The 20,046-nt window shown below is 38.4% G+C and overlaps 1 protein-coding gene across 1 annotated transcript in view; it reads right to left on the bottom strand.

Moving 5' to 3' along the window:
* THSD7A (thrombospondin type 1 domain containing 7A) overlaps positions 1–20,046 on the bottom strand; it is a 451,937-nt gene that overhangs the window by 125,632 nt on the left and 306,259 nt on the right. The window contains exons 7-10 of the mRNA XM_067562127.1: positions 18,246–18,494; positions 16,533–16,714; positions 7,079–7,234; positions 1,828–2,031 (exon numbers count right to left, since the gene is read on the bottom strand). Coding sequence (XP_067418228.1) covers positions 1,828–2,031; positions 7,079–7,234; positions 16,533–16,714; positions 18,246–18,494 — 791 coding nt within the window. The remainder of the gene's footprint in view (positions 1–1,827; positions 2,032–7,078; positions 7,235–16,532; positions 16,715–18,245; positions 18,495–20,046) is intronic.

Raw genomic sequence — 20,046 nt, 5'->3', positions numbered from 1 at the left:
TCTCTCTCCCAGTGCTTCTTCATCTCCTGAAACATACAACTTAAGTCTCTGTGTGAGGCTGTCTCTTTGGGGGACACACCACTACAGCAATGAGCAAACACCACTCACCTCATTCAAGAGCAGCGTCTGTGCCCACTACCCAACACAAAGATCAACACAGAAGCCAGACTACTCACTAGTGATAAGATAAATGTACTCACATCACCAAACTATAGGTATAAACTATTTAGCAACATACTAAACTGAACAAGAACAATTCAGAAAGATTCAGACAAAAACAACAGGATTCATATCTGAAAACAAAAAAACCCAACCTTTCCAACTTAAATGCTCCCAGACATATTATAATTACAATCATCCAGTTAGGGGACAGGAAAAGTTACAGTATTTAGCAACATACTAAAGATCAAAAGTTACAAAGTAGCAAAAAAAAAAAAAACTCTACCCTTTCCCTCCCAAAGAAAAGAAAACAAACAAAAATCCAATAAAATGAAAAGCAGGCTACATTTGTTGTTTCTTTGCAGATTCTGCTATTTTTTTCAAAATAAAAAACTTCAACATCAAAATTGTTAAGCAAAAATTTTCATTTCTGACACAGCCATTTTTCATCAGAATTTTTTCATATAAAAAATCTGAAACAGTTCTACTATTATTGTCAAGTCAGAGCAGAAAGGGAGTATCTTGGATGAAAGAATGTTGCTATGCAAGGAGGATAAAATGTAAGTCATGTTTTGGTGTCATTCTACATGCTGGGGTGTAAAAACTGTTAGGGACTAAACACATAATTCTCTTTGCCAGGTACACAAAAATAAAGGTTACACTCTCACTCTTAATTTTCCCAGTTGAGCCCCAAACTCAATTATGAAACAAAATCTAGAGCCAGAGCTCAAACCTAGATACAGAGTCTGAACAAGTAATGAACTCTAATTCCCTGTCCCCAGTTTAATTACAAAACATCATTTGGTGCAGCTGCTAAACACTTAACAGGTGACCTCTTGGTTAATTCTATATGTGGTATTTTCAGGTCTCTGCTATACTGTAGCCAATACCATTATTTTTAATGTATATGCAGCTCTGAGAAGACTACAACATTGCTAATAAATAATGAACGTTCTCCCAACATTCATACAAGAGGCTTTTGTAGATTAAAATATTTTAAGTGTGTAGCTTTCAAAGTGAGTTGTTAAGATGTAATGCTATGCAAAGTAATTTTTTTCTTTCTTCCATACAAGATAATTGAATAGTAGTGGTATTCTTCTTGCCCACTTAAATTTATTATAGCTAGAAAGGCAAATGAAGTGAGGCAGGCTGATGCATGCCATAGGCTGTCAAACCAACTTCATAGCACACATCATACTTTGGTTTTTTTAATGCAAAGAGATTATCTGGCTCCCAGATATTTCCAGTGCTTTTTACTTTGCTCACCCTTAATATTTATTTGTATTTGGACTCAGTGGGACAAATTTATCACTGGAATTACATCAGGAAATTCAATGAAGTTACAATGGGAAGAATTTGACCCACTGAGCAATAACTGCCTGTCTTCCTGTTCATTTTTCATTTTCGGTTTATTTTCAGCTTCCCTTTCTCAAGAGGCCACTCAAGAAGCTTCATCTGAAAAATCTATGGAAAAAAGAGCTCAGTGCTACATCAGCTATTGGCCACACCATATTTGGTCAGTATAAAGAACAATCAATTTTAACTGAAAGACTTTGTTTCAAAGATTGAGTAACCTGAGTGAAATAAATATTATATTTTCACTCTGAAGCTGTCTTCTCAGAACAAGTGAGGGACTTAAGCCATACATTTGTTGAACAAACATCTTACCATCACTGTTGATACAGACAACCTCTGGAACTTGAGTGCCAGGCCCACACTGTTTCTCATTGTCTGGTATGCACTCTTCTAGTTTCACTACTCGCCAGTCATAGCAAGAGGGCTCCTCACATGGGATAGCTTCAAGCAGATGAGGGCAATTACCAGTCCCTCCAGTAGGTTCATTTGTGATGGACCGCTTCCTTAATTTAAAACCTGAAGAATAAAAAATGATAAGATAAAATAATAGAGTAATTCAATATAAAAGATTAAATGAAAAGATTTGTATCTTCCAAGAGCTGAATGAAAGGTTCTGTTTCTTCTGTAACAGTCAACAACACAAACAGACACATACAGGCAGCTGCGTTCTTTACATTGCTGAGGTAGTAGATGTCATCAACTGCAGGAAACAGTTCACTGAAATGGAAAGTCTTGGGAAAGTCATAGTTACGGGGATAGCTGCATTTTCGACCCCTTTTGCCCCTCTGGAGTGCACCGCTTAGGTGACAGGCCTGGCTTCTTGCACCTTACTCTAAATGGAACCACATGGTCCAACCTCTCTTTCTTAGATTGGGTCTCTGGGCTGAAGCCTCCTCATTTCCCAACCTCTGTTAATCCAGCGGGCCCAACTGAGTTTGGCACCTGCAAGCCTCCAGGAGCCTGCAACAGTGGTTGATTAATGACACAAAACAGCTTCTTCAAAACAAAGCATTTATTGTTTCACACAAAGATACCAACCACACAGAGCAAAAGTTACAACAACAAGGTGTCCTATATGCACATATCCCTTTACCTAACACTTTAAATCTTTCCTTGTAAGCATTTGTAAGTTCCACTCAGCCCAGCTAACCCCTATCACTGGTTGGGAGCAGCAGTCTGTGTTCCTTGTAGCATGGTCTCTCTCTGTCTCTGTCAGTCTGGGTGTCTGTCTCAATCTGTTGACAACCCACTCCTCCACTTCTTCTTCTTCAGACCTGCCTCATAAAGCTTTTACTATTCCCTTTTTATCCTGTGTTTTTAGTTTCACCCCTTCACCCACAGACTGGCTGCATCCAGCTATTCTCCCAGTTAACAGTTTTCCCATTATTTGCTTAAGGATTCTTGGTGTACTTTGTTATATCTTTCTTGTTGGTTCCTCTCTTACAGCTGCCTTTGATTTAAGCATCCACATTCAGGCAGGATAACACCACACAGGGCATATGATATTTATCAAACATATACTACCTATAACTCCCTCAGTCTCCGCACCATGAAAATCAAGGAGGAGACTGGTTTCAAATATGTTTACTTATAAATGTTAATTCCATACAGATAATTTGGGTCCAACAAAAAGTTTTTAAAATTTATCATTATTGTTCATTAATTTCAAAACAATGCATTTCAGTTCATCTTTATATTTTCTAAGATCGCTCCTGCATAGTTGTGCATGATTTGCGTCCAAAAGAGGGTCAGAGAGTCTGAAACAGAGGGCCTCTGATTTGACAAAAATGTTCAGAGGAGTTTTCTACAAGTGCAGCTACTGCAACATTGGAGGCAACTGACATTCAACCAGTGATTCTTAACCTACTGAAAGCCCATGATTGAAATACGTATTGAGGGTTCTGGTCCTACTTCTGACAGTGCACCGCACACTAAGGAGGTGTGGCCTCTCTGAAGGGCTGAATTGGCTTTGAGGTAGCAGGATATCCAGTAAAAATAGCGAGAGATGCCCAAAGAGGAAGCAGCTCTGGCAGAGAGCCAAGAGAGGAGGAAAAAAGCAAAGAAGGAACAGTGGGGTAAGAAGAAAATGAAGCAGAAGGGGGAAGATAGAGATGAAGGAGAAACAGGAAGGAAAACGAGACAATATGGGAGGGAAGAGCAAGAAGCAGATAGGAGGAGGAGGGAAAGGTTGACAAAGGCACAGATGTGATTAGATACAGGAGAAAAAAAAGGGGGTATGCAAACTGTAAAATAGAAAGTGGGGGAGATATAAATAGACGAGAGAGGGAGTGAGGGGCAAAGAGGAGAAAAGAGGGGGAAATACGGGAACAGGAGTGACAGTGACAGAAAGGTGAGAAAAAGGTATTGTTTGCTTTTCACTCATGAATTCACAACAGTAAAATGCACAAATATTTCAATCCAAGCAGCACATGCATCTAAATGTTTCCTAAAGAAGCACATATGGGAAACAAAAAGTACAAGAGAACTAGTGAAGAGGAACCTATGTAACGCCTGGATTCCTCTCATCTCACTGTCAAGATGCCTTTGCTTTCTGCAATGACATATCCATTCCTGTTACCATGTGAATGTATGTCAGCGGGAAAGAGAGGAGAATTCCCTGTCACATTCATGGGTGGATTCACATACAGTCCTGCAGCTGACCACTGAATAGTACTAGAAATAGGTGTGATTAAGTGGAAAATCCAGGTTATTTTACAGGGATACATTTGCAATGTTTAAGTTCCCTTACCATGATCTACAAGTGCAACTTTGCTTCTGACACTAACAGTGGGAAAATTGGAGTCATGTAGAAGTAACTAGAGGAAAATAGAGTAAGAGGAAAGTTGGCTATATATATAGATATGGGAAATGAAAACACTAAACAGCACATTGCTGCTTATACTTGAACTAATACATAAAATAAATTATCATATAGGAAAACAAGATAGATAAATATGAACATCTGAGAGATATCTTGAGGCATATAGCTGTTTACTACAGAAGGAAATGTAATACTTCTCTGTGTCTATGTCTGACCTATTCAGCTATTACAAATCAATTCAATTTGCTAAAACAATCACATGGTGGAGCAAATTGCAGGTCTAAAAATGGGCAGATTTATCACATGAGACCATAGCTAGATGGGAGAACCATAAAATGACTTAACTAGAAAATTTATTTTTTCAGATTTGACTTTAAAGCTCACCCTATCATACAGTTGTCAAAGATCAGATTTTTATCACATTTTCCCCCACTTCAGCATTATCCATACTAAAACAGACTGGGCAGAAATACTGCAATCCATATCCAAGTTTGAAAAAGTATGGTGAAGATTTGGAAAATAAAACAAGCAGATCAAAAGGACAAATTGTCTCTCTCTATCCATCCCTAACTTGCAGCAGAAAACTTAAATCACATCACATAAAACAAAAACAGGAAGCACAATTCCAAAGTACCAGAGAAGCTGATTTTGGGCATATATTTTCCAAAAAGCACATAGCACCACCTTTGCACTACAATGGAGACAAAGTTATTTCAGGTTTTTTCTACATGCCAGTAATCACTACCAATAAACTCAACCAACCCCGTCTCTCATGGAGAAGCTGAGCACCACATGCACACACTCTACCTGGTCCATGAATCTAAAGTTTATGGTCACATATAGTTTGATGAAACCCCATCCTATCATGTTTCTCAAATCTAGAAAACAACAAAGGTATGGATTCAGAACAGCAGCAAGGAAATGCATCTCCACACTATGAGTCCCAAGAGTAAACCCTATAATTACAATGTAGCTAAACAGAACAATAAATAAGAATACAGAACAGACTACAGCTCCGTCCATACAATTAGCTATTTGTAACAATTTCAAGTTAAAACTATTGTACTATATATGTCATTTATCTACTGAATAATACATACAAACCTATCAGGGAGGAAGGGATGGAGCAGTTCCCTGGAAAGGATTGCACATTCTCCAGAAGTATTAAAAAACTTCCACTTATATATTTCTAAGTGTCTGGTCTTCATCTGCCAACCTTACCACCCCTTACATCTTCTCTGTGTTGGGACTTTGACAATATACATTAAAATACGTAGAAATTAAAGTTTAAAAAAAAGCATAAAGTAAGCTGGTAGCTTCAATGTATTTCTAATGGACATGTGTCCAAATCAATTTGAAACACAGACATACCCACACGCACAAACACCTATCAAACATATATAAAATACATAAATATAAAAAAAAATAGCAGCATTAAGAATAATAACCAACCTCACTACTAGCCTCAGAAGAAGGGGCAAGGAGTGAATGGACATGGAAACTGATTTGCTCTGTCACCCTTAGAAATAATCAAAGTTGAGTCACATAGACAGGACGCACCATTGTTAAGCTTGCACTACTTGTCTTTTTGTTCTGTGTTTATATTGTGCCTAGCACAAGTGGGTGTCGGTCCATGAGTAGGGCTCCTAAGTGCTAAATCCTTTCTAGGGAACTGCTCTATCCCTTCCTCCCTGATAGGTTTGTATGTGTTATTCAGTAGATAAATGACATGTATTGTACAATAGTTTTAGCTTGAAATTGTTACAAATAGCTGATTGTATGGACGGAGCTGCAGTCTGTTCCATATCTCTTATGACTAATGACTACTACCACTGTCTGCGTACAGACTGAAACGATGTTGGTGGGATAGAGAAAAAAACCCTGAAATATAGTGAGGATTATGGCTGTCCCTTTAAGTGATTATGTGTGGCTGGCATTTATCATCAGAGTTTGCAATTAAGGGGATACAACTGGATCCTCTCTGGTGTTAGATGATCACATAGCAATAGTGAATAGGATTGCTTTTCTTATCTCTGGGTGGGAGGAGGCAGTCTTTTGTTTGGAGGTGGACCTTGCTATTATAATTCATGACTTTGACACCTTGAGAGCTGATACATGCAATATACACTGCATGAGGCTACATTTTAAATACCTTTGGAAACTGAAACTGGCACACAATACATCAGCCTGCCATTTAAGCCAGGTATGAATGGTGCTCAGCAAATGAGGCACTCACTCTAAGATTTGCATTGGTTGCCTAATGATTTGCTAGTGAATTTTAAGGTGGTCTTGATTCGTAAATCTTTGAAGGGCTTGGGAAGTTACTACTTTAGAGACTGCTACTCTCCTTTTTTGTGACACTGGCATAGCTGTGATGTGGAGAGATATTCAAGCTGAATCCCTCTCAATTTAAGAGGAGGCCCTCAACTTCATAATTGTCCTGAAATAGCTCAGATCTGTTGACCTACGGAACTCACTAGAAAGTCCACCTCTTTCCCAAGGCCTTTGGGGAAGAATACTGAGAGGTGGTACTTATGGATAGGTTTGTTTTGAAGGGGTTTTGGCTGGTTATATTATGATTTGTTTTTTGAGGCTGTTGTGTGCTCTCTTGATGGTATAACTATGAATAGATCTGTATTGTCAAAGATGCCTGATCTTGGAAATATTTTTTCAAGTATTATGTACAAACTAAGTACATTTAAAATATTTTTTGAAAAGAAGGCACTTAAAATGTGTACATACCCTTTTTGGCTTGCTGGTCATCACAGCTTTCATAGGTGCATGGTCCCCAAGCTGACCACGCTGACACTTCACATTCTATTGGACAAGGGATATGGCACAATTGGGTGGTGCTGGGTACAGGTCCTGTGCACAGTTTCCGATCCACGGGTTTAGAAGCTAGAGAAAACAAAGACAACATATTTTTAACAATTGCATAATGCTCTGCTCCAAGTTGACATCATTACACTTTGTCATAATTTTAATCTGATGAAATCAGGGTAAAACTACTCTCTTAAAAAAATAAATCTACTGAACTCACTGCATGGAGGGAGCCAAACCAGATTATGTGGAATCAGGAAGATTCCACAAATATTGCTGTATTCTCTAGGTCCTAGCTCTTGTAATTAATGAATGGAGTATATTATTACAGGAGTTCTTCACATTGCCCTCCATGCAAACCAATGTTCTCCGCTCTTATTGAGTGCATCTTGACTGGAACAATTGAATCTACAGAAGTGTAAATTTTCATTCACCTTAATAAGGTGTTGACTTCAAAAGCCTAGTTATAATCACATAAAATGCTAACACTTAAACAGCAGACCAAATCAGATATATTGAATTTAAATCACTGAAATATAATGATGACAGACACAGTCTATTTATTTCCTTTGACTCTAAAACCCTTCCATACACACAGAAAAGCACCCACCTATAAAAGTTGTGCAGTGGAGGCTTTAGTTGATTCAAGGAAAACTATCTAACATATATTCTCTACATAGCTTTTTTATCTAGTACATAGGTATAATTGTTTTAATACACTACTTCCAACAGTGTGCAATCAGTCCACACTAATGGTATCTGTGCAGGCAGAAGCCCCATTTCTTGCAGACCAGGTAAGGCCTATAAGAGAGCAGAACCATCCTGTGCTCCTACATGGAAAGCCAGGATGCAGCCTTCAGTACACTACGGCACACGCTCTAGGCACACTAGGATACCCTTCCTGGCATATATGTGTGATTAGGGGTATGGAACAGCTTCCATATGAGGAGAAATTAATAAGACTGGGACTTTTCAGCTTGAAAAAGAGATGACTATGGGGGATATGATAGATGTCTATAAAATCATGCCTGGTGTGGAGAAAGTAAATAAGGAAGTGTTATTTACTCCTTCTCATAATACAAGAACTAGAGGTCACCAAATGAAATTAATAGGCAACGGGCTGAAAACAAACAAAAGGAAGTATTTCTTCACACAACACGTAGTCAAACTGTGGAACTCTGCCAGAGGATGTTGTGAAGGCCAAGACTATAACAAGGTTCAAAAAAGAACTAGATAAGTTCAGGGAGGATAGATCCATCAATAGCTATTAGCCAGGATGGGCAAGGATGCAAAACCATGCTCTGAAGTGTCCTTAGTCTCCATTTGCCAGAAGCTGGGAATGAGCACCAGGGGATGGATCACTTGATGATTACCTGTTCTGTTCATTCCCTCTGAAGCACCTGTCATTGGCCACTCTCGGAAGACAGGATAGTAGGCTAGATGGACCATTGGTCTGACTCAGTATGGTCATTCCTTTTTATGTTATGTTCTTTTGTATGCATATGTCACCAAACAACAAATGTGTTACTATACTGCAATCTGCTTTTATCAATAACTCTCAAGAGAAGATCTTTCATAATTCAGCTCCATACAAAATACTTAAAACTAAGCATATAATATAGATCAGCCATTCAGATTTCCTCTGTCCAACTGATTAAAAAGATGTGATTCCCCAAAGTTAAACATCATAACTCTGCTCCTTCAGAACTGTGTTTTCAAAACAAAAGTTTAATATATTAGAGCTCTGTTCTGCCACCTTTACTCACCTTAAGTAGCACCTTATGCTGCATGTAGTCCCATTGATTGCAACTATTTGTGGAGCAAGATACTACTAAGAGGGAGTATGGGTGGCAGAATCAGGCTCTTGAGGATCACAGTAACACAGCAACAACAACAGAGGTTTAATGGATGAGCCGCATGCTATTGTTATCCCTTATTCACATGTATGTGTGTTACATGCACCTGCTTCTGTCTGACTGATCCTTCAGATAATGCACACCCTTTTTTAGCCACAGGCCCACTAATGGATGATTAGTAGCTGCCCTTTGAGAGGGAAGGGAAAGAGAAGGCAGCATCCTGTGGAACTGTCTTTCCCATCCTGGTACTTTGTGCCTGGTTTTATACTGCTTTGCTCCATACAGCCAAGTTACAGTGCGGAGATAGTACATAGCAGTTAAACATTACTTCCTCCAGCACTTCCGCCTTCTAAAACAAGAAGACATTACAGGAAAGAAGTATTCTAACATATGTACAGTGTGATGGTGGGGGCCTAAACCTTATGACAACAAGGGCTGCATTGGTAATTTCCCAGAAGCCAGAAGGCTGTTCCTAAAGTGCATGATCATCAACATAATATGCATAACATATAGCAAAAGTAAATGTAAACAAATATAATTTGCATGTAACTGTATCTTTATTGAATAATATTTAAAAAAGCAGGAGTTAGCAAGTCACCACCACTTTTATATGTAGCCTTTATGCTCAGTTCTTAGGTCCTCACACTGTTCTTGCTCAAACTCCCCTTGAATTCATTTGGGAGCTTGCCTAAGTAAAGGCGGTGTAAAAAGAAAGGGTCATGTGTGACTTTGAAGCACAACCCTGCTATGGGGGCCTTATGGAGCCCCAGTAGGAGCACAGAGAAACATTCTTAAGAATGCCTCCCAAAGGCTGCTGATGCACAAGGGCAGGGTACCCGCTGCTATATTCCTTCATATGGTGCAGCATAGTTCCTCCAGTGCACCATGTCCTCCTCTTCGCTAGTGCTTTGAACTATAAAGTATTTCTTCCTCTCTGGGAATAAAGAGGAAACCATTCCTGGACTTTCACAACAGCAGGACCTGCAATTGTGTCTGGCCTTAAGTAGGTCAAGTCAGATGGGCAGAAGGCTCCTTGAATCCTCTCCCACTGGACATCTGTATAAAGGCCAGACATGGTATGGCCCTGAGTAAAAACCTCAGTTTCTCTTCCACGAAGAATATCAAGTATACTGTTCATATAAGACCTGTTGAAAATATCTGCCACTTCAGTCATTAATTTATAAGGTACCGAAAGCAAGAAATGCTTCAGGGATATATAAGTAGTAAAATAACTCTCTCTCTCTCAATACAGCACCATTTTATGCCATCTTGTTTACTATCCTTCAGTGTAATATGAAGTTCAAAGTTCTTATGAATGACTGTGTCTGCTACCCATTCAGATTTTTTGCCTCTCAAGCTACTTCAATAAGTAGTGCAATGGTGGGAGAGAATAATTATTTGAAAAAGTTCCCAGTATTTTAAATTGAGGATGCGCATCACACAGCATTATTCAGAATTTCTTTTTTAAAGAACAATAAATTAAGAAAACTTATCCCCACTGAATCTTGGTCTTATTTCTTATGTAGCAATACCTTAGCAGAACACACATTACAATGATGCACAGTACAAATAAACTGCTTATTCAGTCACTCCAACTGAACTTAGTCAAATTGCTCCCCACACAGAAGTGGGAAAAAATTTATAGTTAAAACTTTTCTTTTCTGCTCCCAAATGCAGATCTGGGTCAACCAAAACATTTTGCGACTTTGCATCAATTGGTGAATTGTTTTGACTGAAGTGAAAAAAAAATTCAGCAAAACTTAAATGAATCATTTTGACATCATCAAAATGAAACCTTTCAGTTTTGGGGGACAGATTCACAAGGGGATTTTGGGACTATTTGAAGCAGAGGTAGTGGTAGCAATATCCCACTTACACCCAATGGTTAGGGCAATCACCTGGGATATGGGTGACCCAGGTCCAAATTCCTGCTTTGGAGCATCATCTTGAGCCTGTCTTCCCTTCCCAGGTGAGTGCCCTTACTTCCAGGCTATTCTGTGGGGGGAAGTGTCAGGAGGAGTCTCAATCTCTCCTGTTGAAGCTGTTTCACTTTGTATAAATAATTACTGAAGCAGTGCCCAAACCACTGGGCTAAAGGTTATAAAAGCAGTGGGGGTCGGGGAGTGGCAGCACAACCAGTTTTTGTACACTTAGTTCTTTCCTTCCTTTGATTTTACTAAAAATACCAGAAATGTTACATTTCAGGTTGACTGCAACACTTTGGTTTTCACATTCAATTAAATCCCCCCACCCCTTTTTTTTTTGATTCACCAAAAATTCCAAAACATTTGGATTTTTAAACCCAAATCAATCTACTTCTTTTTCGATCTGTTGACAGTTTTGAAAAATCAGTTCTTTGCATAGCTCTGCTTCCCAATATCCATCCCTAAAACACTGTTTTAGCTAAAAACTCATCAACAGTAACAGTAACTGACTGCATGAAACTTGTCTGGGTTTGACCAGCTTCTCTGATACATCTCAAATAAATGTTGTGTGTAGAGCACACAGTGAATGACCCAGTGTGGCACTGTGCATCTCTGTGCACGACAAAGGGGCATTTATCTTCAGCCATAATTTCCCCAGTAATTCCACCAAATCACTGTGCATATCTGCATACCTGAAAGCCTATTTCAGTGCTGCCAAAGCCTTAGCAGAAAGTTGAAAAACCATCTGATAGTAGCAAGTCGCACAAAGTAAAAACAAAACCAAAAAAACCCAGGAAAGGCGTTTTTGTTCCTATTACCATCTCATGCGTGATGTGATCTCTTTTATATATATTACCTTTCATCCAGAGAGCTCCCAAACTACTTTGCTAGCTACATATCTAGGATTCATTTCAGCCAGAGGTGCTAGAGTATGATTATTTGTTTTCTTTACAGTAAACTGCTGAGCTGTGGCAATCCGGGACCTCCTGTTAATATTTCAACTCCATTAACTTCAGTGGCTTTCCTCCAGATTTACACCAGTGTAAATAAGCTCAGCATCTGAGCCCTTATTGTTTTACTTGACATGATCTGAAAGAAGCAGCTATTGGATACAGAAGTCCACAGTCAGAAAGATGTTTTCCCTCTCATTGCTGCCCTTTCATGCTTTCTTCTTATGCTTTTGTAATAGAGGTTGTGAATGAGGAGGCTTAATTCTTTCATCCCATCAGTGGTGCTGAACGTTAATACTACAGACTCTGAGTGGTTTTCAGATATTTTGCTTAAATTTTGGGCACAAATGAGAACAAAACAGAATGTTTCTCACTTTCCCCCTGCCAAACCAAAAAATTAGGTCCAGGTTTGGAATGGCTTTCGAGTTCGGGCTGGGAGATTAAACAACAAACAAAACAAAACAAAACAAAAAAAACTATAGACACAAAAACACCATCACTCTGCTGAACTAGGAACCTCTCTCTTACTGTGTTCTAAAACATCTAGAACTTCCCCTTTCTCCTAAAGTGGGACAAAAACCGAAAAAATTCAAACTCAATTTTTTCTTGGGTGTCTGACTGGTGAGTCTTACACACATGCTCAGGGTTTAACTGATCACCATATTTGGGGTCGGGAAGGAATTTTCCCCCAGGGCAGATTGGCATAGGCTCTGGGGGTTTTTCGCCTTCCTCTGTAGCCTGGGGCACAGTGCACTTGCTGGTGGATTCTCTGTACCTTAAAGTCTTTAAACCATGATTTGAGGACTTTAATAACTCTGTCATAGATTAGAAGTTTATTACAGGAATGAGTGGGTGAGGTTCTGTGGCCTGCATTGTGCAGGAGGTCAGACTAGATGATCATATCGGTCCCTTCTGACCTTAGAGTCTATGAGTCGCTTTTCTGTGCCCACTTATGGTCTGCTTCCTCAATGTGTTTAGTCCCAAAGAATACTACCTATTAGCAATTGCCTAGAAAAGAATTAGCTATAACCCCAGGAACTTTCTCCTGAGCTCTATACTGGCTAGACAAGTCACTGGAGAACTTCATACAGCAAGGTAGAAGCCTAAGAACATGGGGGCTGTCGAGTAGCTACTTTAAAAAAAATCATCATGAGAAAAACACAGACTCACCTCTCTTGGTAAATATTGGGTTAAATTCACCAAGGATGTGCACCAGCTCTTCCTCTGGCAGAGAATCACAACTGACAAGTGTGGCCCAAAAATGGCCATCATGGGATTACAGTCTGGGGATGAGGTGATTCATTATATTCTCTGGGCAGCTTCTGCTAATTGGGCCAGGATGTCACAGGAAGAGCATTTGTACATCCCTGCCCCAGCAAGGGCTCACTATTTTTTTTCAGGCCACTGGTTCTTCTACTTTCAGAGTAGAGGAAATGAGCATTTTTAAAAAGACTGATGAAAGATAACATCACGAGTTTCCTTCCCAGTTTTCTGCAATGTATGTGCTAAATTTTATTGCCAAACTATAAAGCTACCAGTTAAGGCTCTGATCCTACAAACACTTACACACCTGTATATGTCTATGCATGTAAGTAGTCCCTTTCAGTTCAATGATTAGGTACACAATTATACCAATTGTACAGATGGGCAAAGAGAGGCAAGGAGAAGTTGAGTGATTTGCCTAACGTACACAGCAAGTCAGTGGCAGAACAACAGAACCTAGTAATCCTTGATTTCCAGTTCCCCGTCCTAAACATTACACACAACACTCCTGCTCAACCGTAAACTTCTAATTTCTGAAATGAAGACAGTAAATTTATGAACCTGGTTTACGGGGATGTACAAACCCCACAAGGCTTGGAGTTCAGGTTTCAAGAAACATCCAAAGTTCATATTCTTATCTGAATTATACAAATCAGATAAACAGAGCTGGAAATAACAAAGGAAAGTGGAAATTTTGGAAGACCAAAGGAATTCCCAGCACTTTAGGGCCAGGATGGAAACTAGGAGATGAAAAATATTTATCAGAACATTTCAAAACACTGATAAAGGTTTGGTTTGAGTCTGTCCTATGAGGTTGTATTTCAGGTCTATCTCTGGATGTGTAAATATTCTGACCTCTTATTTCTTTTATTATCATGAACTTTATGAGGGACAGCCCAGAGGTACAGTAAAAGAAACTATTTTAGAGTGAGATATTTTTAATATAGCCACACTTTCAATTGAAATGTCAGGTAGAAGGCCTTAATTACCTACCTGTTATTTCAAAAGTGATGGATAGAAGTGGTGCAGCACTAGACTTCGACGTGCTCTGTGACTGACTTTCTGAAATAATAGGGAAACACCACTATGAGTATGAGAATGGAAGTTTCCAAAACAGCCTTACTAAGATCGCATTAGCTGTTATGAACACAGAGCGACACTGTAAGAAGGGGTTTCCCACTGCTAGGGTTGGTGGGATTTTCCCCCTCCCATTCTTGAATTATTGCCTGGTTTTAGTCACATCATTTAATCACACCAATTTGCTGTTTCTACAGGTGCACAGAAGCACCACAGCAGTTCTCCCCTGCACTGATGCTTTAAAAAAAAAAAAACAACAACAAAACCCCCACTTTTTTCATCTGTTCCTAACATGGGAAACGTCCCCAGAGCTTTTTAAACTAAAACCCACTTCACCCCTAGTTCGAGCTCTTGAAAAAAGTGTTCTCATGTTTATGCATCCAAAGTCTAGTTACATTTTAATCAGCCTTCTGGGGCCTACAGAGATTACCTCCTGATGGGCTCTGCATATTCCTGTCACATTCTGATAAGGACAGATTTCACACCAGCCTAAGCCAGCACGACTTCACAGCCTACCAAAATCCTGATCATCATTCTGAACAGTAAGCTGTTGCTGATTTTATTGTTGCCTCTCTTTAGCTGAGAGTTTGTCATTCTTTACTTCTAAGTCAGGGGCATCTAAACTTGGTCCCAGAGGAAATTTGCCAAGATCCATGGGGCTGCAACTAATTTGTATTAAATGAAGCAGACTGAGGACTCCCTCTCCCTCATAAATACAGAGGTGCAACCAATGGAGCATAGAAGCCTCAGCAAATAATGCTCCATCTGAATCCAAGCAGATGCATTAAAATGGATGCTGGGATTGGCAGTCTCCATAAGCTGAAGTGCCACGTTAAAGAGTCCCCACACTAGAAAACTCTGTAGGCTGCAATATGGCCACCTCTGTTCTAAATGCTTAACTATGCATGTCCAAGTCAAGGATGTCCCTTTTCCTGGACTATGTCGCTGTGTTCCTTTGTGGCAATGTAAATTTGTACCATACAGCTGTATAATGTATAAAAATAAATGTTGTTAGAATTGTAGGCTAAATGCACTTAGTATAATTTACTGTCTTGATGGATTTCTAAATTACCAATGGATAATTCATTCCTTATTGCTGCTGGGGAATAATGTATGTTAATGTAAATCTCACTGAGATTTTCTTTTTCAAAAATGCATATAATTATATTTTTGAACCCATCAGAAAATTATTTTACGTTAGCTATATAGAGCTAGGTGCTTATAAGACTCCAATTGCCACAGCAACCGTCCAACTCACTAACATTACATCTGTTAAGCATGGAATTTTTATTAGCCACATTCTACAGATGGAAACTTTTTCCAAGGTCACATCTGAAGACTGTGGCAAAACAGGAATGACCCAAATCTCCCAAGTCCCATTCCAAACACCTTAAACACAAGATCATCCTCCTTTTTTCATCACAAGAATATTTTGGTATCCAGGACACCTTTATCAAGGTAGGTATTCTCATGACACTAAGAAAATAACGACTTTCTTTGGAAAAGGTTAAGGGCCTGATTCTTCACTCACCTATACTGGTGTAAATCAAGTCATTTTAATGAAGTTAATGGAGTTCCCTTAGACAGATGTAAATGAAAGGATATCAGGGGATAGGGGAACTGTAGTGGCTGCAACCATGAGAAGCTTGGTGTTTTTAATTTACAGAGATTCTCTTCATATAAACCTTTTTTTTCCTGTTTCAATTTTTGGGAGGACAAATCCACACAAGTATCAAGCTGAGTTACACGTCTGCACATAAACAAGAACTCTACATGAAAGTCTGCCAAAACTTTTTGCCTGGTTTCAAGTAAAAACCGAGTTTAGTGCTCTTTTTGAACCTGTAAAGTAACTTCACATATATATTTCCATTTTGACTTTACACATGCACTTATTTTTTTTTCTTTTTTGTAGGTGAAACCTATACAAGCATAAAGGGGTTCAAGTGACTTGCACACAATCACGAAGAAAATCAGTGGCAGAGCTGGGACTAGAGCTCAGAGTTCCTGACTCCCAGTCCTAAATCTTTCTACCACAAGACCATCCTTCAGTTAAGAAGACAATATTTTGCAGGAAGTCTTATGAAAAACCAGCTCAGAGTAAGATACTGACATGTGCAGAATAAAGAATGAACCCATTCCTCCTGCAATTAAATATTTCCATTTCAATTAGATTTTAAAAAATAGATCATAGTAATCTATAATGAAATAAGACACTTGTGACAGAAGACAACAGAGGTCAAAAATCTCCGACATGCTGAAGTATTCAGTTTTTGCACTAATTCAATTGCAAGTGAATGAAACTTACCTTCTTTTTCCTTGAGGGTATTTAAATAGGAAAGGAGATTTTCATTAGCTTGCACACAGTACACTTCGCGTGTTTGAATTCCACCTCCACACAGAGCTGTCTGATTCCCTCGTCTTTTGTCCTGTTGGCTAAGTAAAGGGTCAACACGACATTCTGTCCACTCAGTGGTTCTCCAGCCATATCTGAATCAAAGTAATTGCAAATTGGGAGAATTAGCTCTTTAAAACATGTAAAGCCGCATGAGGTAATTTGATTACACAAATCAAAGTGCCATAATATTTCAGAGTCATTATCTAAAAGGATTGGGCCCCCAAAAATCTTTATTTTACAGGCATGCATGAGGTTTGGTATTCTACACTTTGTGCTGTTTTCCCCATTATTTCATTTTTGAAAAGGTTACATTTAGGAAAATCTTTTTTTAAGTTTCATCATTACATTTATTATTTTACTGCTCGGAAAAAGAATGTTGGGTGGAAAGAAATTGAGTTTTATGCTCAACTCTGCTAACCTCCAGCTTTGTGACTTTTAGCACTTGTTTAGAACTAGACAGCAAGAATAAAAAAACAAAACAAAACATAGCAAAATCAAAGAAATGTGCACACTGAGAAACATAAGACCTGAAAGAAAAAAAGGAAAAGCCTCTAATTTACTTTTGACAAGCAGCATGAAAATTTCTCCTATAGATCAAGGCAAAACTATAATTGTACTTTCTATTATTTTTTTCAAAAAATGATTTCAGTGAATTCCTTTTTCACCATAAAGAGTAAGATGGCTTCTCTGCAGTTCTCAAGTCCCCTGCTGAGAACTGATGAATGATGATAAGCTGCTAGCTTTCTAATCAGTGAGTGCATAGGAAAGATCTGAGACTCCAAATTAAAGCCCCAATCAGACTTATGAAATTAAATAAATGTCACAGGAATCTCTACGCAACGAGTACTTTAAGGAGATATCAAGGGAATCATTTCCTGATGTTGCTAGAGATGGAGAATGATGATATTTCTCCTCTTCAAGGAAAATGGTGTTCCATAGTCAAACACACAGATGCAACATGGCAAAATATCAAATGCTATTTCCCCAACACTTCTTTTCAGGCAGATAAAGAAAAAGCACAGTTGTGACTGTTAAATTAATATTGATCTCAATTAGATTATAATGATGAAAGTAATCTCTTGAATTTAAAGTGCTTGCTATCATACCTCCTATACTCTAAACAGGGCTAATTTATTTACTACCACTTTTAGTCTCTTTCCCTCCTGATTTAGGGCTCAGTCTTGCCTTCTTTAATCAGCCTAAACTCCCAGTGAAGTCAGATAGGAGCTTGGCTGCTCAAGGAATACATACCAGCTTCTTACTGTGTAAGACACTTGGTATGTGATTGTGTCCTGTACTTCAAACAAACAAAGATGGATTCTAGCGGAAAGGATCTGTGGGAAAAATCACCACTGAATCAATAAAACTAATTTACTGTGCCCTTAAACGAAGTTCAAAGCAGTGAACATAAGTGTATCAGTGTGTACACACATATTCACATTTAAAAAGTCAGCATTTACATGAAAATGCTAGCTTTTATTGGGATCACACACACATCAACCAAACCCTCTTATTTTCTTTTAAATTGACTTGTATTGTCAATCAACTCATTATAAATGTCCTGTACTCTCCCACTGGAAGTAAATTATTTGTTTTGATGGGATGCGGTACATTAACACTTACGTAATACACGGCGCCACACCATCTCCTTGGGAGCTACATTGCTCTGTTTCTTCTAGTTCTGGGCATTCGCTTTCACTGCCAATAGGAAACTGTTTAATGGTTCGTGTTCTTGTACGATTTCCTTTAGGGGATGTCATATCAAAACATGTTTTGGAACATGGGCTCCACTCAGACCACTCCGACACATGGCACTCCTTAGTGATCACACAGGACTGGAAGGTAATTGGCAACTTGTCTTGCTGGCAAAAGCTGTAAAAGAGCAGTAAGATATTTTGCACCTGTTTTCACAAATCGTTATGAATCCCTATATGAATATAGTATTCACTGAAATGAACAAGTATTAGCAAGTATTAGCAAGTATTTATTTTTGCTGAGAACTGCAGATTTTGAGGATGTGTTAGGCCATATCCTGCAAGTCCTCACTCAGACAAAACTTCCTCTGACTTTAGTTGTCTAAATAAGAGTTGGCTAAGTAAGATCTGCTGGATATGGCCAGTCAAATACAGTATAGCATACTGATTTCTAATGAAAAAAGCAATAATGGTTTAAGAAAATACTGGGGACAAATGATGAATATAAATTTTTCTCTACCCTTCTCCACTGTCTAACATACAATAAATGAAAATGAATCACAGTTTGCCATCACTTATTTTTGTTTTTAGTTCCAAATTTGTTTGCTTGGTGTTATTTGAAAAAAGGAATTATTACCACCAGAGATGCTCACAATGTGAGAACAGGCTGGTCAGACAGTGCTTCCTCTTCAGTTACAGCTGATCAATTACTTTAAAAGACAGCTATAAATACATTAACTACTTTTCCATGTAAGCATGGTATAGTTGCCAAAGAGATGTAATACGATCTGTAGAATTCTGAAGGGAGTCGTAGTGGCTGTATTAAGATGTAGCCCACACTATGAAATGGAGCATAACTGTGGTCTTTAATTCCCTTTTCCTAAGGCAATCTATCTGCTTCAACTCTACATCAGCTTGGCTTCATTCTTAATGCTATGCAAACTTTCAGTGACACTTATGTTCTTAAGTGCCTACATAAAACTTTTGAAAAGGTGATTAATGCACTTTTGAAAAAAATTATTCTACACAGAAAAGTTAATCCATTTGCTTTATAGTTTGATTCACATTAAGAAAAAAAATTACAACAAAACTAAAGTAAAACAGCATCTTGAATAGACTGGTCACAATACCAACTCTTTCATCATGTTACAATAATTAATATTCGTCATATTTGTTCTAATGTAGGCTACGCAGTTTTGAATTAACTATAACCAGTTAGGAAAAAGATCTACTTGCCACTGCAGATAGTTCAATGTAACACTCTGCTCAGCGTATAGTAGCAGTCAAAAATGCAAATAAATGTTTTGATGTATTTAGAATGGGATAGAAAATAATACTGAAAATATTATAATGTCATTACACAAATCAACGGCATACCCTTCCCTGGAATACTGTGTTCATGGCTGATTATTTTATTTTAAAAAGATATGGCAGAAATAGAAGCGATCTCAATGAGGCCAGGATCTTAGCAGGATTAAAAAGGACTGAATATTTATTATGGTTATGTTCAGGATGAACACATGTTTTATATGAATGTGCTTCTGCTTCAGCACAGAACACAACTACTAACTGATGGGGGGATAGGAAAAACCTCCTTTAGGGGAAAATTGCTCTATAATGGACCATTATGCAATTTCTTGAACATTTTTTGAACTATCAAGCCCTGAACTATATGGACCACTGGTCAGATCTGGTATGGCAATTTCTATGTTCCTAACAGCAGATACATA

Source organism: Emydura macquarii, unplaced genomic scaffold (assembly GCF_026122565.2).
Source record: "Emydura macquarii macquarii isolate MOO-44397 ecotype Brisbane River unplaced genomic scaffold, CSIRO-AGI_Emac_v2 contig_2422, whole genome shotgun sequence".
Taxonomy (NCBI): Eukaryota; Metazoa; Chordata; order Testudines; family Chelidae; genus Emydura; species Emydura macquarii.
Note: the sequence above shows the minus strand (reverse complement) of the source record. Positions and strands in the feature narration are given on the sequence as shown.